The sequence below is a fragment of the Equus przewalskii genome, unplaced genomic scaffold (genome assembly GCF_037783145.1).
Source record: "Equus przewalskii isolate Varuska unplaced genomic scaffold, EquPr2 ChrUn-13, whole genome shotgun sequence".
Classification (NCBI taxonomy): Eukaryota; Metazoa; Chordata; class Mammalia; order Perissodactyla; family Equidae; genus Equus; species Equus przewalskii.
Window position 1 is genome coordinate 2476209 of NW_027228750.1, and position 14871 is coordinate 2491079.

The 14871-nt window shown below is 44.3% G+C and overlaps 1 protein-coding gene across 3 annotated transcripts in view; it reads right to left on the minus strand.

Annotated features, from left to right (window-relative positions):
* Positions 1–1140: 1140 nt before the first annotated feature.
* The window catches only part of MAN1A2 (mannosidase alpha class 1A member 2), a 209398-nt gene continuing 195667 nt past the window's right edge, over positions 1141–14871 (minus strand). For 2 of the 3 annotated variants that reach the window (XM_070608060.1, XM_070608065.1), the window contains exon 13: positions 1141–3626. In XM_070608060.1, the coding sequence (XP_070464161.1) occupies positions 3623–3626 (4 nt within the window). In that variant the 3' untranslated portion in view covers positions 1141–3622. The remainder of the gene's footprint in view (positions 3627–14871) is intronic. The other variant, XM_070608062.1, reaches the window with a different exon arrangement.

Here is a 14871-nt window from a genome sequence, read left to right on the forward strand (position 1 = left end):
AATCTGTTGAATTGAATCTGTTGTCTGAATTTTTTCACAGTTTTGGAAAATTCCTGGCTAGTAGTTCTTAAAATATTGCTTCAGCTCGTTCTCTTTCTTCTCTCCCTCTGACTCTAAGTATATTTATATAAGACCTTCTCCCTATTTCACATACATTTCATGCTCTTCTCTATATGTATTTTGCATTTTCTTTCTCTCTCTTTGCACTTCAGCATGGATGTTTTCTATTAACCTGTCTTCCTGGTGATGAATTCTCTCTTTTTCTGTGTATAATCCGTAGTTAAAGTCATCTTTGTAATGCTTAATTTCAGTTTTTTTTTTCAGTCCTATAATTTCCATCTGACTCTTTTTACAGGTTCCAATTCTCTGGCTAAATTCTCCACCTTGTTGTCTAGTCTTAAAAATATTAGACAATTATTTTTAAAATCATGTCTGATAACTCCAATACCCTGGATCATCTGCGAGACTGTTTATATTTTAAGGTTTCTTTTCTCTAGGTTTTTAGTTATGTAGTTCTATTTTCTATTTCTGTTTCTAGCCTGGTATTGAATGCTGATGATTGTGTATAAAATTTTGATTGTGTATAAAAAGTTGTATATAAAAAACTGTAGAGAGGATTTCAGGCTCTGGCTGATGTTATGTTCCTCTAGAGGGAAATTACTTTTGCTTTCTGATAGAGAGTTAGAGGAGGGTCAGATTATATTAATTCAGTTTGAGATTGCACTGCTTCGAGGCTGGGTTTCAGACTTTTGTGAGCACCATCTATTTCTGGTTTATCCTGACTCCTAGAGGGACCTAATGGGAAGTCTGGATATTTATTAGAGTCTGTTCTTGGTGATCCCAGGACTCAAACTTTTGTTTCCTCAGCTTTTCTAGCCCACTGAGAGCTCTACTCAGATCCATAACCTCTCAGCCCTGTGCTGCTCCCATACTGGCAAATGCCTCAAAAGAGAGCACTGCAGAAGGCTGGGTGCATCTCAGTGCATCTTTCTTCTCTCAGGAATCTGGCCACTCCAGACCTGGTGACCTTGTATCTAACTCTGTGATGCCCTCAAAGAGATGCGTTTTCGTATTTTGTCTAGCTTTTACACTTTTTCTTGATGGGAGAGTTGATCTCCAACAAACCATCCCACCATTATTGGAAGTATAATCTTTAATAATATTCATTATTCAGGATGCTACTTCTGTAACCTGTACATCAGTCATTTAGACGTGCAGAACCAAGAAGAGTTTGTTTTATAAATATTGTCACTACAATGGATGCTTGCCAAGGAGTGAGGCAGGGGAGCGGGCAAAGCAATCTCACCAGCACGATGGTGAAACTGACAGAAGACACATTCATAGAACAGAAAACCAATCTTTAGGTTGACAATAGAAAAATCATAGTGAAGAAAATAATTGATTTAGGAATCATAAGCAAAAAATTTTGTACACATCCTTAAGTGATGTATTAAATACATAATGGAATACTACTCAGCTATGAAAAAAGATGAAATCTTGCATTTGCATTATGCTAAGTGAAATAAGTCAGATGGAGAAAGTCAAACACCGTATGACCTCACTCATAAGTAGAAGATAGAAACAACAACAACAAACAAACACATAGATACAGTGATCAGATTGGTGGTTACCAGAGGGGAGGGGAGAGGGGCTGGACAAAAGGAGTAAAAGGGCACGTGTGTACAGTGATGGACGGTAATTAGTCTTCGGGTGGTGAACACAATGTAGTCTACACAGAAATCAAAATACAAGGATGTACACCTGAAATTCATATAATGTATAAGCCAATGTTACCTCAATAAAAAAAAGGAATGTAATTACAGCAGTATATTTTAACAGAATTACAGGTTGAAGCAAAAATATAATGGGCCATTTTCATCATTCTTCTTCAGCCAAAGAGAAACAATATGACTTTGGGATTATTTTTTCATTTACTTATATGAGATGGTCACACAGGTGGAACAGCAGCTATTATACATTGAAAACTGGCTTGATATCTTAAAAATGACTTAATATCGTGTGTGTCGGGTAGTAATACCAAGATACTGGGATTTGCTAACACCCAAAGGGAGATTGCAGAGAAATGAATTCATTTGCTGAAATCTGCTGGAGAAGTTACCAAAATGATAAACCTTGAGAGGGATTTTTTTTCTTAAATTTTGCCTGTTGAAAAGACTCTCCTTTCATTCTTCTCTAGGGAAGATGCTGAAACTGGTATGCATGCAATAAAATCTTAGATACGGATGGAAATTTATAGATTTTCTTATTCCGAAATCTAGTTATGCTACTTCATTTCCACATCTGTTTACCCAAGTTTTAAAGAAATACAAATTTATATGAGAACAAAAATCTGAAAATTCCAACAGTACAAAACTTCAATTTGTGGGACACTGCTTCAATTACACAGCATCTTCGGCAGCAAACAAATCTTCAAGTAGGAGTTGAAAAAGAAATAAGCATTACCTTAGCTACCACAGAGAAAAGAAAAGATTAATAACTTGGAAGCAACATCACCATCAGGGATACCCTGTACTGGCAAGGAGACACTAAAAATACCTTGCTCCTTCACCAAACCTCAGCTGAAAGTGAGCCTCTGTTAGTGTGACAAATACAACGACCACAAGAGTAATCCAGCAGCTTGAAGTGCTGACAGATTGCCCCTGCATTAAAATGCCGAACCTTAAAAATCAATCTTGAAAACTTTTAATAATAAAATTATATTTATAAGGAAACTTTACAAATAAAATTTCTGGTGTGGTCATGTGTCTCAGAAGTTCATTCAATGATGGTGAGTTTTGGCTTCAGCCAAATACCAATTTTAGTTTGGCCATTTTGCAGCATGTCACATTAGGCGGTAAATTTTTAAGACCTTGCTTGTCTGACAATGTCTATTTCAGCCTCATGCTTGACAGGTTGGCCAAATGTAAGACTCTAGTTGGAAATCATTTTCTCACAGAATATTGAAAGCAATGGTTCATATTTTCTTGCTTCCAGGGTTACTATTGAGAAATCCAAATGCATCCTGATTCCTCATCCTTTTTAGATGAATTTTATGCCCCCAACTCTCTTTAGAAGCTCTTCAGATTTTTTTCTTTGTGCACAGTGTTCAGAAATGTCACAGTTTCAGATATGTGGTCTATTTTCATCTTTTGTGATGGACACTCAGAGAGTCCTGTCAATGTGTAAATTCATGTTTTTTAGTCTGGGGAAATTCTCTACCTTTGATGACTTCCTCCTCAACTTTCTCTTTCAAGAACTACTATTATTCGGATGTTAGTCTTTTTCTCAAGAACTGCCTTCTGTCACTTGAACTTGAGAAATCTGTTAAAATCTAAATGCAAAGCTTTATATTTATCTCAAAATTTTCCTTATTTGTTGGAAAAAAACCAAACCTCTTTACATAAAGAAGAAGGAAGACTAGTGGGCGGAGGTGGATGGAAATAGAGGCTGGAGTTGGCCAGTTTCTCTTTCACTGACTCCCTCTTATTACCAAAACAAGTTCACACCTGACAGCAGAAAGACAAACTGGCCCCACACCAGACAACTTAGTTTCCATCCTCAGTTTCGCTTCTTACTGTTGAGCGATCTTGGGCAAGCCACATCAATTCTGGTCACTGTCTCCTCATCTGTAAAAGAAAATGTGGAAAATAATCCCCGCCCAGCCTAATAAAATAATAGGATCACCTCACATGGTGAGGGTGAAGGACTTGTGAGAGCAGGCATTTGAAATCAGCCACGTTTTGTTCCAAGGGAAGAAATTTTTATTGCAGTAACATTTGAGTTGGTAGTTTTAAGATATTGCATGTGTGTCTGTTTCTCTCTCTCCTCCAGTGTTTTTCTAGTTTCTGAGAGCAGAGCATCAAATGACAATTCCAGAGACAGGCTTTCAATGTGACAATTTGACAACCACCTCCCTCAACGGCAGGATTAGAAGGCCTGGACCTGGAGCACACATGATGTCACTTGGACTTGAAGAAAGGTCAGTCACTCACAGTTCCAGAGGCCTTGGTGTTGGGCTCAGAATTCAGACCTGGTTTTGGCATAAGTGCTTACATTTCTCTGTTTGAAATCAGAGGCTTGTGGCTGGCATTTTGACTAAATTTAAGAGCGTGGCCATTTTTTGTTTTATCTCAGGATAATTGACGTCTTTTTCATCTCCCCTGCCCACCCTGCCTGTCCCTGCTGTCACCATTACAGCCTCAGCTCAGGCCTTCTTCATTTCCAGCCTAGACTACAGTGAAGCTTCCTAATTGTTATTGCTGCCTCCCGTCTCGTCCCCCAACAGTCTGTACTCCATGTGACAGGCACTCTCCTCTTTCTAAAGCACACGTCTGATCATGTCACTTCCCTTATGTTAAACTCCTCAGTGGGGACACCTAACTTTTCCATGTCCTTATCATTTAGTATTTTCTGGCATAAATAGTATCCCACTGTTTTACTTTAACCTGACAATTTCTGTCTTTCCTCATTCTTGCCTTCTTTTAAAAATTGATCAAGTTATTTCCTTTATTTCATATTCTTCTCTCTGAACATTTGGAATGTTTGCATCTTTTAGTGGTTACCTTCAAAGTTTAACATACATATTTAACTTAAAGTCTTAAAGTTGAACTATAACTTCCTTCCTCTCCTAGAATTTAGCTCCATTTCTCCCTCTCTGATGTCTGAACTGAAGAGTTTAGAATATTTTTTAACTCAGCAGAAGAAATTTTTGAGTTTATTGAGATAGTGACCATTTTTTCTTACATATCATATCATCCTGTTGGCATCATTTTCTCCCTTAAAGGTTCCTCTTTAGAATAGTTTTCTTGGTGGCGAATGCTCTCAAATTTGTTTCCTGAAAATATTTTCCCTTATTCTTGAACAATACTTTTGCTGAGTACACAAATCTAGATTGACAGCTATTTTCACCTAGCCCTTTATGGTCTATCTTCTGCCGTCTACTGTTCTCTGTTGAGAAGTTAGCTGTCATTTGAATTGTCTTTTTAAAGTGATCTGTCCTTTTTTTCTTGCTGCTTTCAAGGTCTTCTCTCTGTTTTCGATATTTTGCCATTTCACTATAATGAGTTTAGACATGGATTTCTCTTCATTTATCCTGCTTAGGATATGTTATGCTTCCTGGATCTGTGGGTTCATCCATGCTTTTCATCATTTCTGGAATCTCCTTAATATTGCCTCTTCTCCATTCTCTTTCTGTTCTCTTTTCAGGACTCCAATCAGACACCTAAGGCCTTCTCATTTTATCTTTGATGTCTCTTAACTTCTCTGTCATTTTTTTCTATCTTCTGATATTTCTTTGCTGCGTTCTGAACAAATTCTCTTTCAATGTGTCTAATCTGTTTAATCTATTGAATGTAATTTTCATTTTAGTAGTTACATTTTTCATCCTTAGAATTTCCATTTGTTATTCAAATCTGTCTGCCATTTTTGTTGGCTTTCTGCAGTAAACTCATCTTTGTAATTGCACCCTTGTTTGGGATAAGACAGGAGGCAGGATCAAAGAAGAGTTCATAATGAAAATTTTAAAATACTCAGAACTAAAAGATAGTGAGATCACCACATATCAGAACTTGTGGAATGCAGCATATGTGGTGTTTGGAAACTTTTATATCCTTAATACTTCCATTAGAAGAGGAGCAAAGCTGAAAATTAATTAAGTCTCCACCCAAAGAAACTAGAAAGAGAACAAAAAACTCAAAGAAAGTAGAAAGAAGTAAAGAAAGACAAGGGTGAAAATTAATGAAATAGAAAACAAAGAAAAAGAGAATTAACAAAGCCAAATGTTGGTTCTTTTGAGAGAATAATCTGTACTCACTGTCTTCACACCCACAGTTTGGCTTTCACCCTCATCCTTCTACAGAAGTCGCTCTGGCAAGGGCAGTTCTGATCATTTCCTGCATATCGAATCTTGAAGAACTCTTGTTAGTTCTCCTCTAATGTGCCTTCTGGGTGGCAATGGGTGCTTTTGATTACTCCCCGAAGTTCAGATCCAAATGTCAAGTGCTGCTCAGTACCTCACTCAGATATCTAACGGACATTTCAAACTTGCCATGTCCAAGCTTGAACCTCTGAAGTGCCCTCTCACCACCCCCGCCTCACTGCTCTTGCTGTTTCTGTATATCAGAAAGGTCAACTCTATTTTTTGTTTCTTACATTGAAAATATTCCACAAGTCTTCTTGGCTTCTCTTCTTGACCTTTTAAAGCTTATTCTCAACCCCACAGACATAAATATCTCTTAAAAACACAAATCAGATCATCAAATCCTCTGGCAGCTTCCCATCACCCCTAGACTACAATCCTAACTCCTGACATTGCCCTTCCTGGCCTGGCCCCTGCTTGCCTCTCCATCCCAGTTCTCTCACCGTGCTTATGCTCGTTCAAGCGTGTTTCTACTTCAGGGCCTTTGTGCTTGCTGTTCTGTTGCCTAGAATATTCTTCCCCCAGAGTCCCCTGGCTCACTCTGCCACTTCATTCAGGTTTTTGTTGTTGTTGTTGAGGAAGATTTGCCCTGAGCTAACATCTATTGCCAATCTTCCTCTACTCTTTGTGTGTTAGCCGCCATTACAGCATGGCCACTGATAGACGAATGATATATGTCCATACCTGGGAACTAAACCTGGGTCGCCGAAGCAGAGCATGCCAAACTTAACCACTAGGCCACCAGGGCTGGCCCAACTTCATTTACATCTTGACTCAAATGTCTCCCCCTCAGAGAAGCCTTTTCTAACACCATATTTGAAACAGAACACCCATGCCTTCCCTAACCAGGCTCACTATCTGTCCCCTCCACCCTATTTTATTTTAATTTACAACACTCATCATCGCTGACATTATGATATATTTATTTATTCATTTGTTGGTATCTGTTGCCCATCCCCACCCCACTGGAATGTATGCACATGGCTGTGACTTGATCTGTGTTACTCACCACTGTAACCCCATGTCTAGAACAGTGCTTAGGGCATCTTGGAGCTTAATAATATTTGGTGAATGTCTGAATGAAGGATTAAATGAATAAATAAATAGACTTGGCTGGGAAGAGAAAAAGAGGGCTGGACAGGTGGACAGAAGCGGGTGTAGAGTTGGGAGGGTTGGTTTAACTCTAATGCCACCTTCTTCAGAAAGCTTTCCTCATTTCCAGCCATGCGATCTTACTCTCTCTACCAATAGCACGTCCTGCCTTTTTATGGCATTTCTTCTACCCTGTAGTTTAGATATGTTTAGACTGTGATTTCCCTGACAACAGGGACCCTAGCTCCCTCACCTCTGCACCCCTGGTGCCTAGCCCAGTACCTGCCGGGTAACAGATGCTCACTCAGTGTTTGTTGACTTCAATTAAACCCATATTGGCTACACTAACTCTAGTTAAAAATGTCTTTAACCTAATTGTTAGCTGAGTCACTTTTGCCAAAACAAACCAGATTTAAAATTTATTGACAAAAAGACGAGATGGGATGAAACCCTTTCCAGGGTGATTTTCCTCCTTCAAAGTCTCCTGAGAGCAAAGCAGAAATGACAATACAGTGATAGGTCCTTGAGGGCAGGGACTAAACAGAACCAATCTTTGCAAACCCCCCGGTAACTCAGCACCAATGATTACAAAATGTGCTTTGGAAATCAAAAAATGTTGCATGAATGAATTTTTTAAAGCCTTTCCCCCCACTTCCCCTTTTCTTCTTTTTGTTGTCCTAATTTGCAAATTGTCTCCAAGGACAGTCTCTAGGACCCCTTCCAGCGAGATTTTTAAAAAATTCTAGCCTCTTGTAGGAGGGGGCTGGTGGTTCCAAGCCCAAGTACTGAAACCTAGGGGAAGCTTTGCTTGATGGCTTCACCACCTGGCTTTGCCCTTTGCATCCTCTGCTCTTCTGATGTTACTGGGAACCCAGGAACCATGTCAACCAAGGGCTCTTCTGGCATCTTCTCACTCCTGGAAAGGCCAACAAGCACTCTGCCTCCCTGTTCTTACTTTTCAAGAAACTCTGCTTGTCCACGAGCCTGAGCTGTAGGCGCTGTGTGGACGCTGGAGCTGGGCTTCTCCAGGCTGACTCCTGCTGTCTCCCCACCAAGGGGGAAGGCCCTGTGAGCTGCATGTGCACAGCTGGTCGGGGCCCTCAGCCTGGGCTGGGCTCACAGAGAATGTGGGTGGAGGAAGAAGGAAAGGACTAGCGTAAGCGAGGAGTAGCATGTGCCCTATAAATCATAAATGTTTGCCAAGTGGAAAAATACCCAACTCTCAGAATGTTTCATTTTGTGTTTCTTAGAAACATTTCATCAAAGGCATAAAATGAAACGCGCCAGCTCCGCCAGAGCCCAGTGTGAGCTGCTTCCCTCCGTCCTCCACAAACAGGGCTGCGTTTCCCAGTATTCAGGCTGAAGAGGGCTGGGCCCCAAGTGCCCAGAGGGAACCGCACACAATTGCGTGGCACTGCTCCCATTTTCAAGAGAATATCCTCGACATGCCTGGAAGGATCCAGCAGTGCTCCTCCTCATCTCACTCCTGAGGACTTGAGGGACTGCACCGTGGACAGCACAGCTCCTGTAAGCCACAGCCCCGGCAGAGAGGAGCCTCGGGGTCATGCGGCCCACCGGCTCTGGTGCTGCGTCCTCTGCTCCCCTGAGGGAGGAAGCTGGCCAGGCTCCTGAGATCTCCATTGGGTGCAGATCCCTGTGCGCAGCCCAGAGCTCCAGCTGGCACCCTAGCCTGGCAACAAGCTCGGACCAGGATGTGGAAGAAGAGGCGCCCCCAGCTCTGAAAGAAACTGCAGGATCCATGTAACTTTTCCAGTGGGCACTGGCTCTCAAGGAAGTGAGCTAAAATGGCTAATGTCAATCCGCCATTGTCACAGGCAGTATTGCCTAGTGGTTAGGAACACACGATTTCGTTTCAAATGCCCATGGGGGAGAGACTTATAGTCTCTCTGAGGCTCAGTTTCCTCCTCTGAAAATGGGAGTGGCCATAGTACCTACCCCATGCTTTGTTAGGAGGATTACGAGATGATGTTCGTAATGCAAAGCAGGGTGCCTGGCATTTTAATGGCTTTGGAATACAAGGGTATTATTGTTAAGGTGAACGACAAGAGCCTGAGTTATAGAGAGATTTATAGTCTTCACAAGAAGTATGGCAACTCCCCTCCACCTATAAAGCTGCTGGGAGTAGTTTAAAAGCAGCCTGGGAGTTGTCGAGCAAGGCTGGAGCCAAGTGGGGAGTCTGTGAGCGAAGCCCGGGCTCCCGGGCCCGGCTCCCGTCCAGCAGGACAGCTGTTAAGGGAACAAGGAGATCTGAGCCTCCGCTGCTCCGGCCTAGTGATGCTGTGTGGGACGAGCTACTTAATCTTCACAACCACCCTGTGAGAGGTGTCTTTTTATTCCATTTTTCAGATGCGAAGATTGAGGCGCAGAGATGTTAGACTCGTGGCTCACAGGCAGTGAATGTGCACCGGACCTGGATCTGCACCTCAAGCGTTTGACTTTATAGACTGTCTCTTTTCTGCTGTGGCTGCTTGCCAGCACCTAGACAGCCTCCCGAGTTTTAGGGAATGCCTTACGACGGGAGTCTTAATGGGCAGAAGGCTCCCTCTGCCTGCTGGCCAGAGCGTCACTGGACCCCTCTCCACTGTTCACCCCAAACACAAACTTCAGACCTCAGATGAGGTTGCAAAGCAAGGGGCCACTGAAAACAGGTCTGCCATGTCCCCCAGCGGAGGCTGCGCCTGGCTTCCCGAATCCCTGCTTCCTACCCACTCTCCATGCCTGTGCCTCCAGCTTTCCGCAGGTGGGCTGAGCCCTGTCTATCCTTCTCACAGATCCCTTTGGCTTAAGTTGCCAAGGTTGGTTCCTGCTCCTTGAGTTGAAGCAGACTGACAGACACAGGCGCACAGCCACATCCGGTCACTCTTCAGTGTCTGCCGATCTTGACTAGGGACAGGACACAGGGGCTACTTTGGGCCCTCCGTGCAGGGCAGAGGGTAGCTGGCTACCTTTGGCTTCATCCTTTCTGGCTTGAAATGCCCTTCACTAAGCACAGGGATTCCTAAACAGGGGTTCCTGCTGGTCCCCATCAGCTGAACGTGGCTGTAGTCAAGAGGGGCAGGACTCCAGCAGGGAGGGTTGGGGGCCAGCCCAGGCCATCAACCCCCACCATGTGTAACCCTTCTCGAGGGTCACAGAGTGAAACACTTAGCCGTATATACTTGCACACTTTCCCACACTTACACGCCTGCTTCACCTCACCTCCCTCCATCCTGCATATGCGCACTGCATGTGTACATTCTTTGTCCCTCTGACTCCTATGGCCTAGTTTATTTCCTTTCCCTGTCAGCCAGCTGAGCTGCCCACTTTGGTGCTGGTGAAGTGTGAGAAGTGAAGCAGGGAATGGCGGGTGACGAGGCAGACTTGGGGAGAGCACGGAGAGGCTTGTGTGCTATGCTGAAGGCGGGGGACTCACGTGTGAGGACAGAGAGCCTCTGAAAAGCAATGTCAGATACAAGCCCCTGGGGTGCAGGGTGGAGGCTGGCATGCTCTGCAGCTCCCTGCTCCCGGAGAGTGGCAAGGCCGTGCTGTGGAGGGTGGGAGGCCTGTGCGCAGGGTCCCTGGAAGACCCCACCGCCGCTCCCACCCCAAGCATGTCCTTCTCTCCTCCCTGCTCATCTGGGGCCCCTCCTTTCACCACACTGCTGTCTGCTTCCCCAGGTGGATGAGAGGAAGAGACAATCCAACCTCCAGGTCATGTGTGCATTTTCACTTGGGCCTCGGGGACAACCGCATGACCTGCCCTTCCCCAAGCTCCTGGGACTGGACGACAGAGGCCCTGCCCTCGTCCTCTCCTCACAGTGCTTAGGTGCACCCAGCAGTGTCCCCCAGATGCATGGAGAACTGAAGGGGAGCCCAAAGGACTGGGAATCCAACGCAGCTGACTTTGCTGCGCCCCTGCAGCGCAGTGGAGGAACGCAGTGTCCAGATGTTTCTCCCTCGTTACCAATGCTCTCCAGCAGAGGTAGCCTTGAGTACTGGGCTGACTTCTTTGGGTTCACTTCTCTTAGATTTTTGACCGATGACTGATCCCTCACTAGCTTCTAGTTCTTAAATGCTTTTAAAGAGGTTTTTCTTTTCTTTTTAAAATCTCTTTTGGCTTTTTAAATTGTCCTCAGTGTGAGAGTTGACAGAAAGTCCGTAGGCGACCTCCTTAGTCCAGGTGACAGATGACAGAACTGAGGCAGTTCCCCTGTCCTTCAGACTCCCTCTTTCCTATGAAACTATTTCTCATCCTTTATCTCATCTCCTCCTTTCTCCTTAAATACCAACATCTCCTCCTTCATTCCCAATCTTAACTATTAGTCTTGCTTCCTGTTTCACTGAGAAAAAAGAAGCAATCTGAAGAGAACACCCACATGCTCCCGCCTCCCAATACTCTCTCATCTGTGTCTCTCCCCATCCACTCTGCTCTCCCAACTGTTGCAATGCACGAACTTTCCAGACTCTCCTGTGAGGCCGTGGCCTCCTCTTGTGCAGGGGACCCGAAGCTACTGCCTACCTAGAGATATGGCTCCAGCAGCTCTCCTTTCTCCTGCAACATCAAATCTCCCCTCTCTACGGACATTTCCGTCAGAACCAAAACATGTTACAATACCTCCCTCTAAAAGAAAATCTTTTCCTGATTCCATATCTCTTACATTTGGCTACCACCCATTTTTATACTTCTCCCAGCAGCAAAACTCCTTTAAAGAGTTGTTGACACTCTCTGTCTCTATCTCTTCCTTTCTCATTTCTTCTTGAACCTACTCTGAGCTGGCTTTTAGCCCCACCATTCCACAGAGCAGTTTTTCTCAAGGTCACCAATGATCTCCAGGTTGCCAAGTCCAATGGCCAATTCTCAGGACTCATTTTACTTGCTCTGTCAGTGGCAGCTCTCACTCCCACCGTGCTAAACCACTTCCTCACTTAGTATCCGGTTCTCCTCCCACCTCACTAGCTTCTCCTCCCATAGACTCTAAGCAGAATAGAAGGAGTGCCCAGGGTTCAGTCCTGGGGGGTTTCTTTTCTCTGTCCCTGCTAAGTGACCTAGCGCCCTAGGTGATCTCAACAAGTCTAAATGGCTACTTGCTGCTGACCGGTCAAATTTCTATCTCCAGCCTAGACTCCCCTGAACTCCAGGTTCACACGGTCAATTGTTCACGCTCCATGTCCACCGAGATGTCTCATAGGAATCGCAAAATTAACATGTCCAAGAACAAACGCCTAATTGCACCCCTCCTAAATCTTAATCTTTCCCATTCAGTACATGGCAACGCCATTCTGCCAGTTGCTCAAGTCAAAAACTTTGGCGTCAACCTTGACTTCTCTCTTTCTTTCATAGCCATATACAATCCTGTCAAATCCTGTCATTTTTACCTTCAAAAGATGGGCCAAATCACTGTCCTCACTACTGGCCAAAGTCACCATCATACCTTACTTGGATTATTTCAGTAGCCTCTTAACTGGTCCTCCAACAATCTGTTATCCACACAGAAGCCAGAGCGATCCTTTAAAAACACAGCAGATGATGATGCACCTCGCTCAGTCTTCCAGGGGCTTCCGTCACACTCAGTGTAAAAGCCAAACTCTCTACAACAGATCACAAGGTCCCAGGTGATGGGGCCTCTGTTAGCTCTCTGGTCTCCTCCCCTTCTGCTGTCTCCAGTCACTCGAACATGTCACCCACTGTGCTAACCGTTCCTCCGCCCGGCCTGGAAGGATGTGGCTGTAAAATGCACTCTCCCCCTCGCCTCAGCATTTTTAATACATTTCTTTTTCCTAGAACGTCTTTCTTTCCCTCGTCTATTGTAGCCAAACTCCTACCACATCCAACCAACTTCTCCTTCCCCACATTTCAGTCAAAGGCTTCATCTCTGAAGGCTCGACGGAGGGTGGTTTGGATTCCTGGGCACTCGCTCTTCCCCACCAAGCAGCTCTGCCCACTCCGAGAGGCGCGGTGCCAGCCCCCAAGCCTCAGCCTTGCTTAGGAGAGCTCACTTCTCTTGTTTCATGCCAGGAGAAGCCTTAGAGTCAGGGCTCCAGATCAGCATATCGTTGCCACATCCTCCTGCCTTTCCTTCACCAGCATTTCTCTCTTCTGAGCTCCAGGAGCATTTGGCACACACCTTTACCAGAAAACATAGCTTATGGCTTGCCAGTCTATCCTCTGTTAGCCCAGCAGCGGATCCACAAGTTAAGTGTCACAGTTGGCTCGGTATCTCCAGTGCCTTGTCCTCTTCTTGGCACATAGATGTTTAATAAATGTTTATAGAAAAACATAATTCCCAAAGGACATGAGCAGGGTTGTATAAATAAGAATAACTGCAATGACTATTTGATTTATAAAATGTCATTAAATATGCTATTCCACAACATATCTACTGTCCTATGTGAGCTAAAATCATTTGCAGGGTTCAAACTGGAGGTTTTCTAGATCTGTCTTCTGACATGAGATATTTTTCACCTTCTAATAACTCTTACCTATTAGTTCAAAGGCTTTAAAGGAAGGGAGGTCACATTTGGAAAGAAATGGAAAAGTCTTTTTTAGGCAATATTTGTCTTCTGTTTGGCAAACATTTCATCACTGACTTGGTTTCAGTGGGGGATGAGCCCGGGGCAGGTGGAATCCTGTGCTGGGGCTCAGGCTGCTGTAGGACCCAGCAGGTCCTGAGTCACAGGCTCGCCTGAGCAGCCAAGGGCCGTGGTACCCCTCCATCAGGCAATGCCAGGGCATATCGAAAAGCTCAAGCAGGAGGCTTCACTGCATCTCTAGCCTCCCAGGCTTCAAGCAGCTGAAGATAAAAAAGAAACAAAACTGAGATCACCGCCCTCTGGCGGCATACATCTCTGGCTTATTACTGCTGAACTGTTTCAAAATACTGTCTGCATGCTAATTTGTTTTGGAGTCATCCAAAGCTTTGAGGAGTATTTTGGAAAAATATTCCCAGGCAGTCCCTTAACCTCTTCCTAAATCACATTCATTTTTCGCCTCTCACGGGTGCTTTGGTATTGGTGGATGGCTGGACCATGCTTTCAGGAGCTGCCACTCCTGCAGATCTTGGTGGGTGGCCCTACTGGCCCACCCTGGGCCAGGGACAATGCAGGCTCAGGGCCTGGAAAGGACTGCATGAGAGGATGGTCTTATGGGTCTCAGTGAAACGAATGTCCCTTCTCAAGTTCAAGGCTAGTCTTCCCACCTGTGCTTTGGATCTCAAACCCCCTGCTTCTTCAAGTATCTTGCCTTATCAAACAGCTTTTTTCCCCTTATCTTCAAAGTCTGTTTCCTCGGAAAATTCAGTTCAAATGTCAGTTACTTGAAGAATCTTTCTTGATTCTTCTCTGCCCTCCAAACCTATCCTAAGCTTGATTAGATGTTCCTCCTAGACCCCTATAATACGGACGCATTTCTCTGTTAGAGCGCGTGTCACAACATTAAGCAGACCAGTCCCTGTTTGAGGGTGAAGATTTTATTTTGATTTTTGTATACGTGAAGCTTATTAGAACTTCAGGAGACAGTAAGTGAAAGTTCAATAAATGTGTGTGGAATATAATAACCACTTTAATTATCTCATGAATCATATTTAAATTTTCTAATCCAGGTCCCTCATTCTATAGAAAATACACTGAGGTCCAGAGAAGTTGAATAACTTGCCTAAGGCCTCCCAATTAGCCAGGGGAAGATAGAGGGCTACCATTTTGGACTCCTGACCAGTCAGAGATCCCTCTAGACTCTACTGACATTCCGTGCACCAACGGCATTGCGTATTTCCCACATTGGCATAAAAAGGACACAGTACACGCCATGTCCCTTTTATAATGTTTAGACTTTCCTAGTGTCTATGGCTTGGATAAAGTTTACGTTG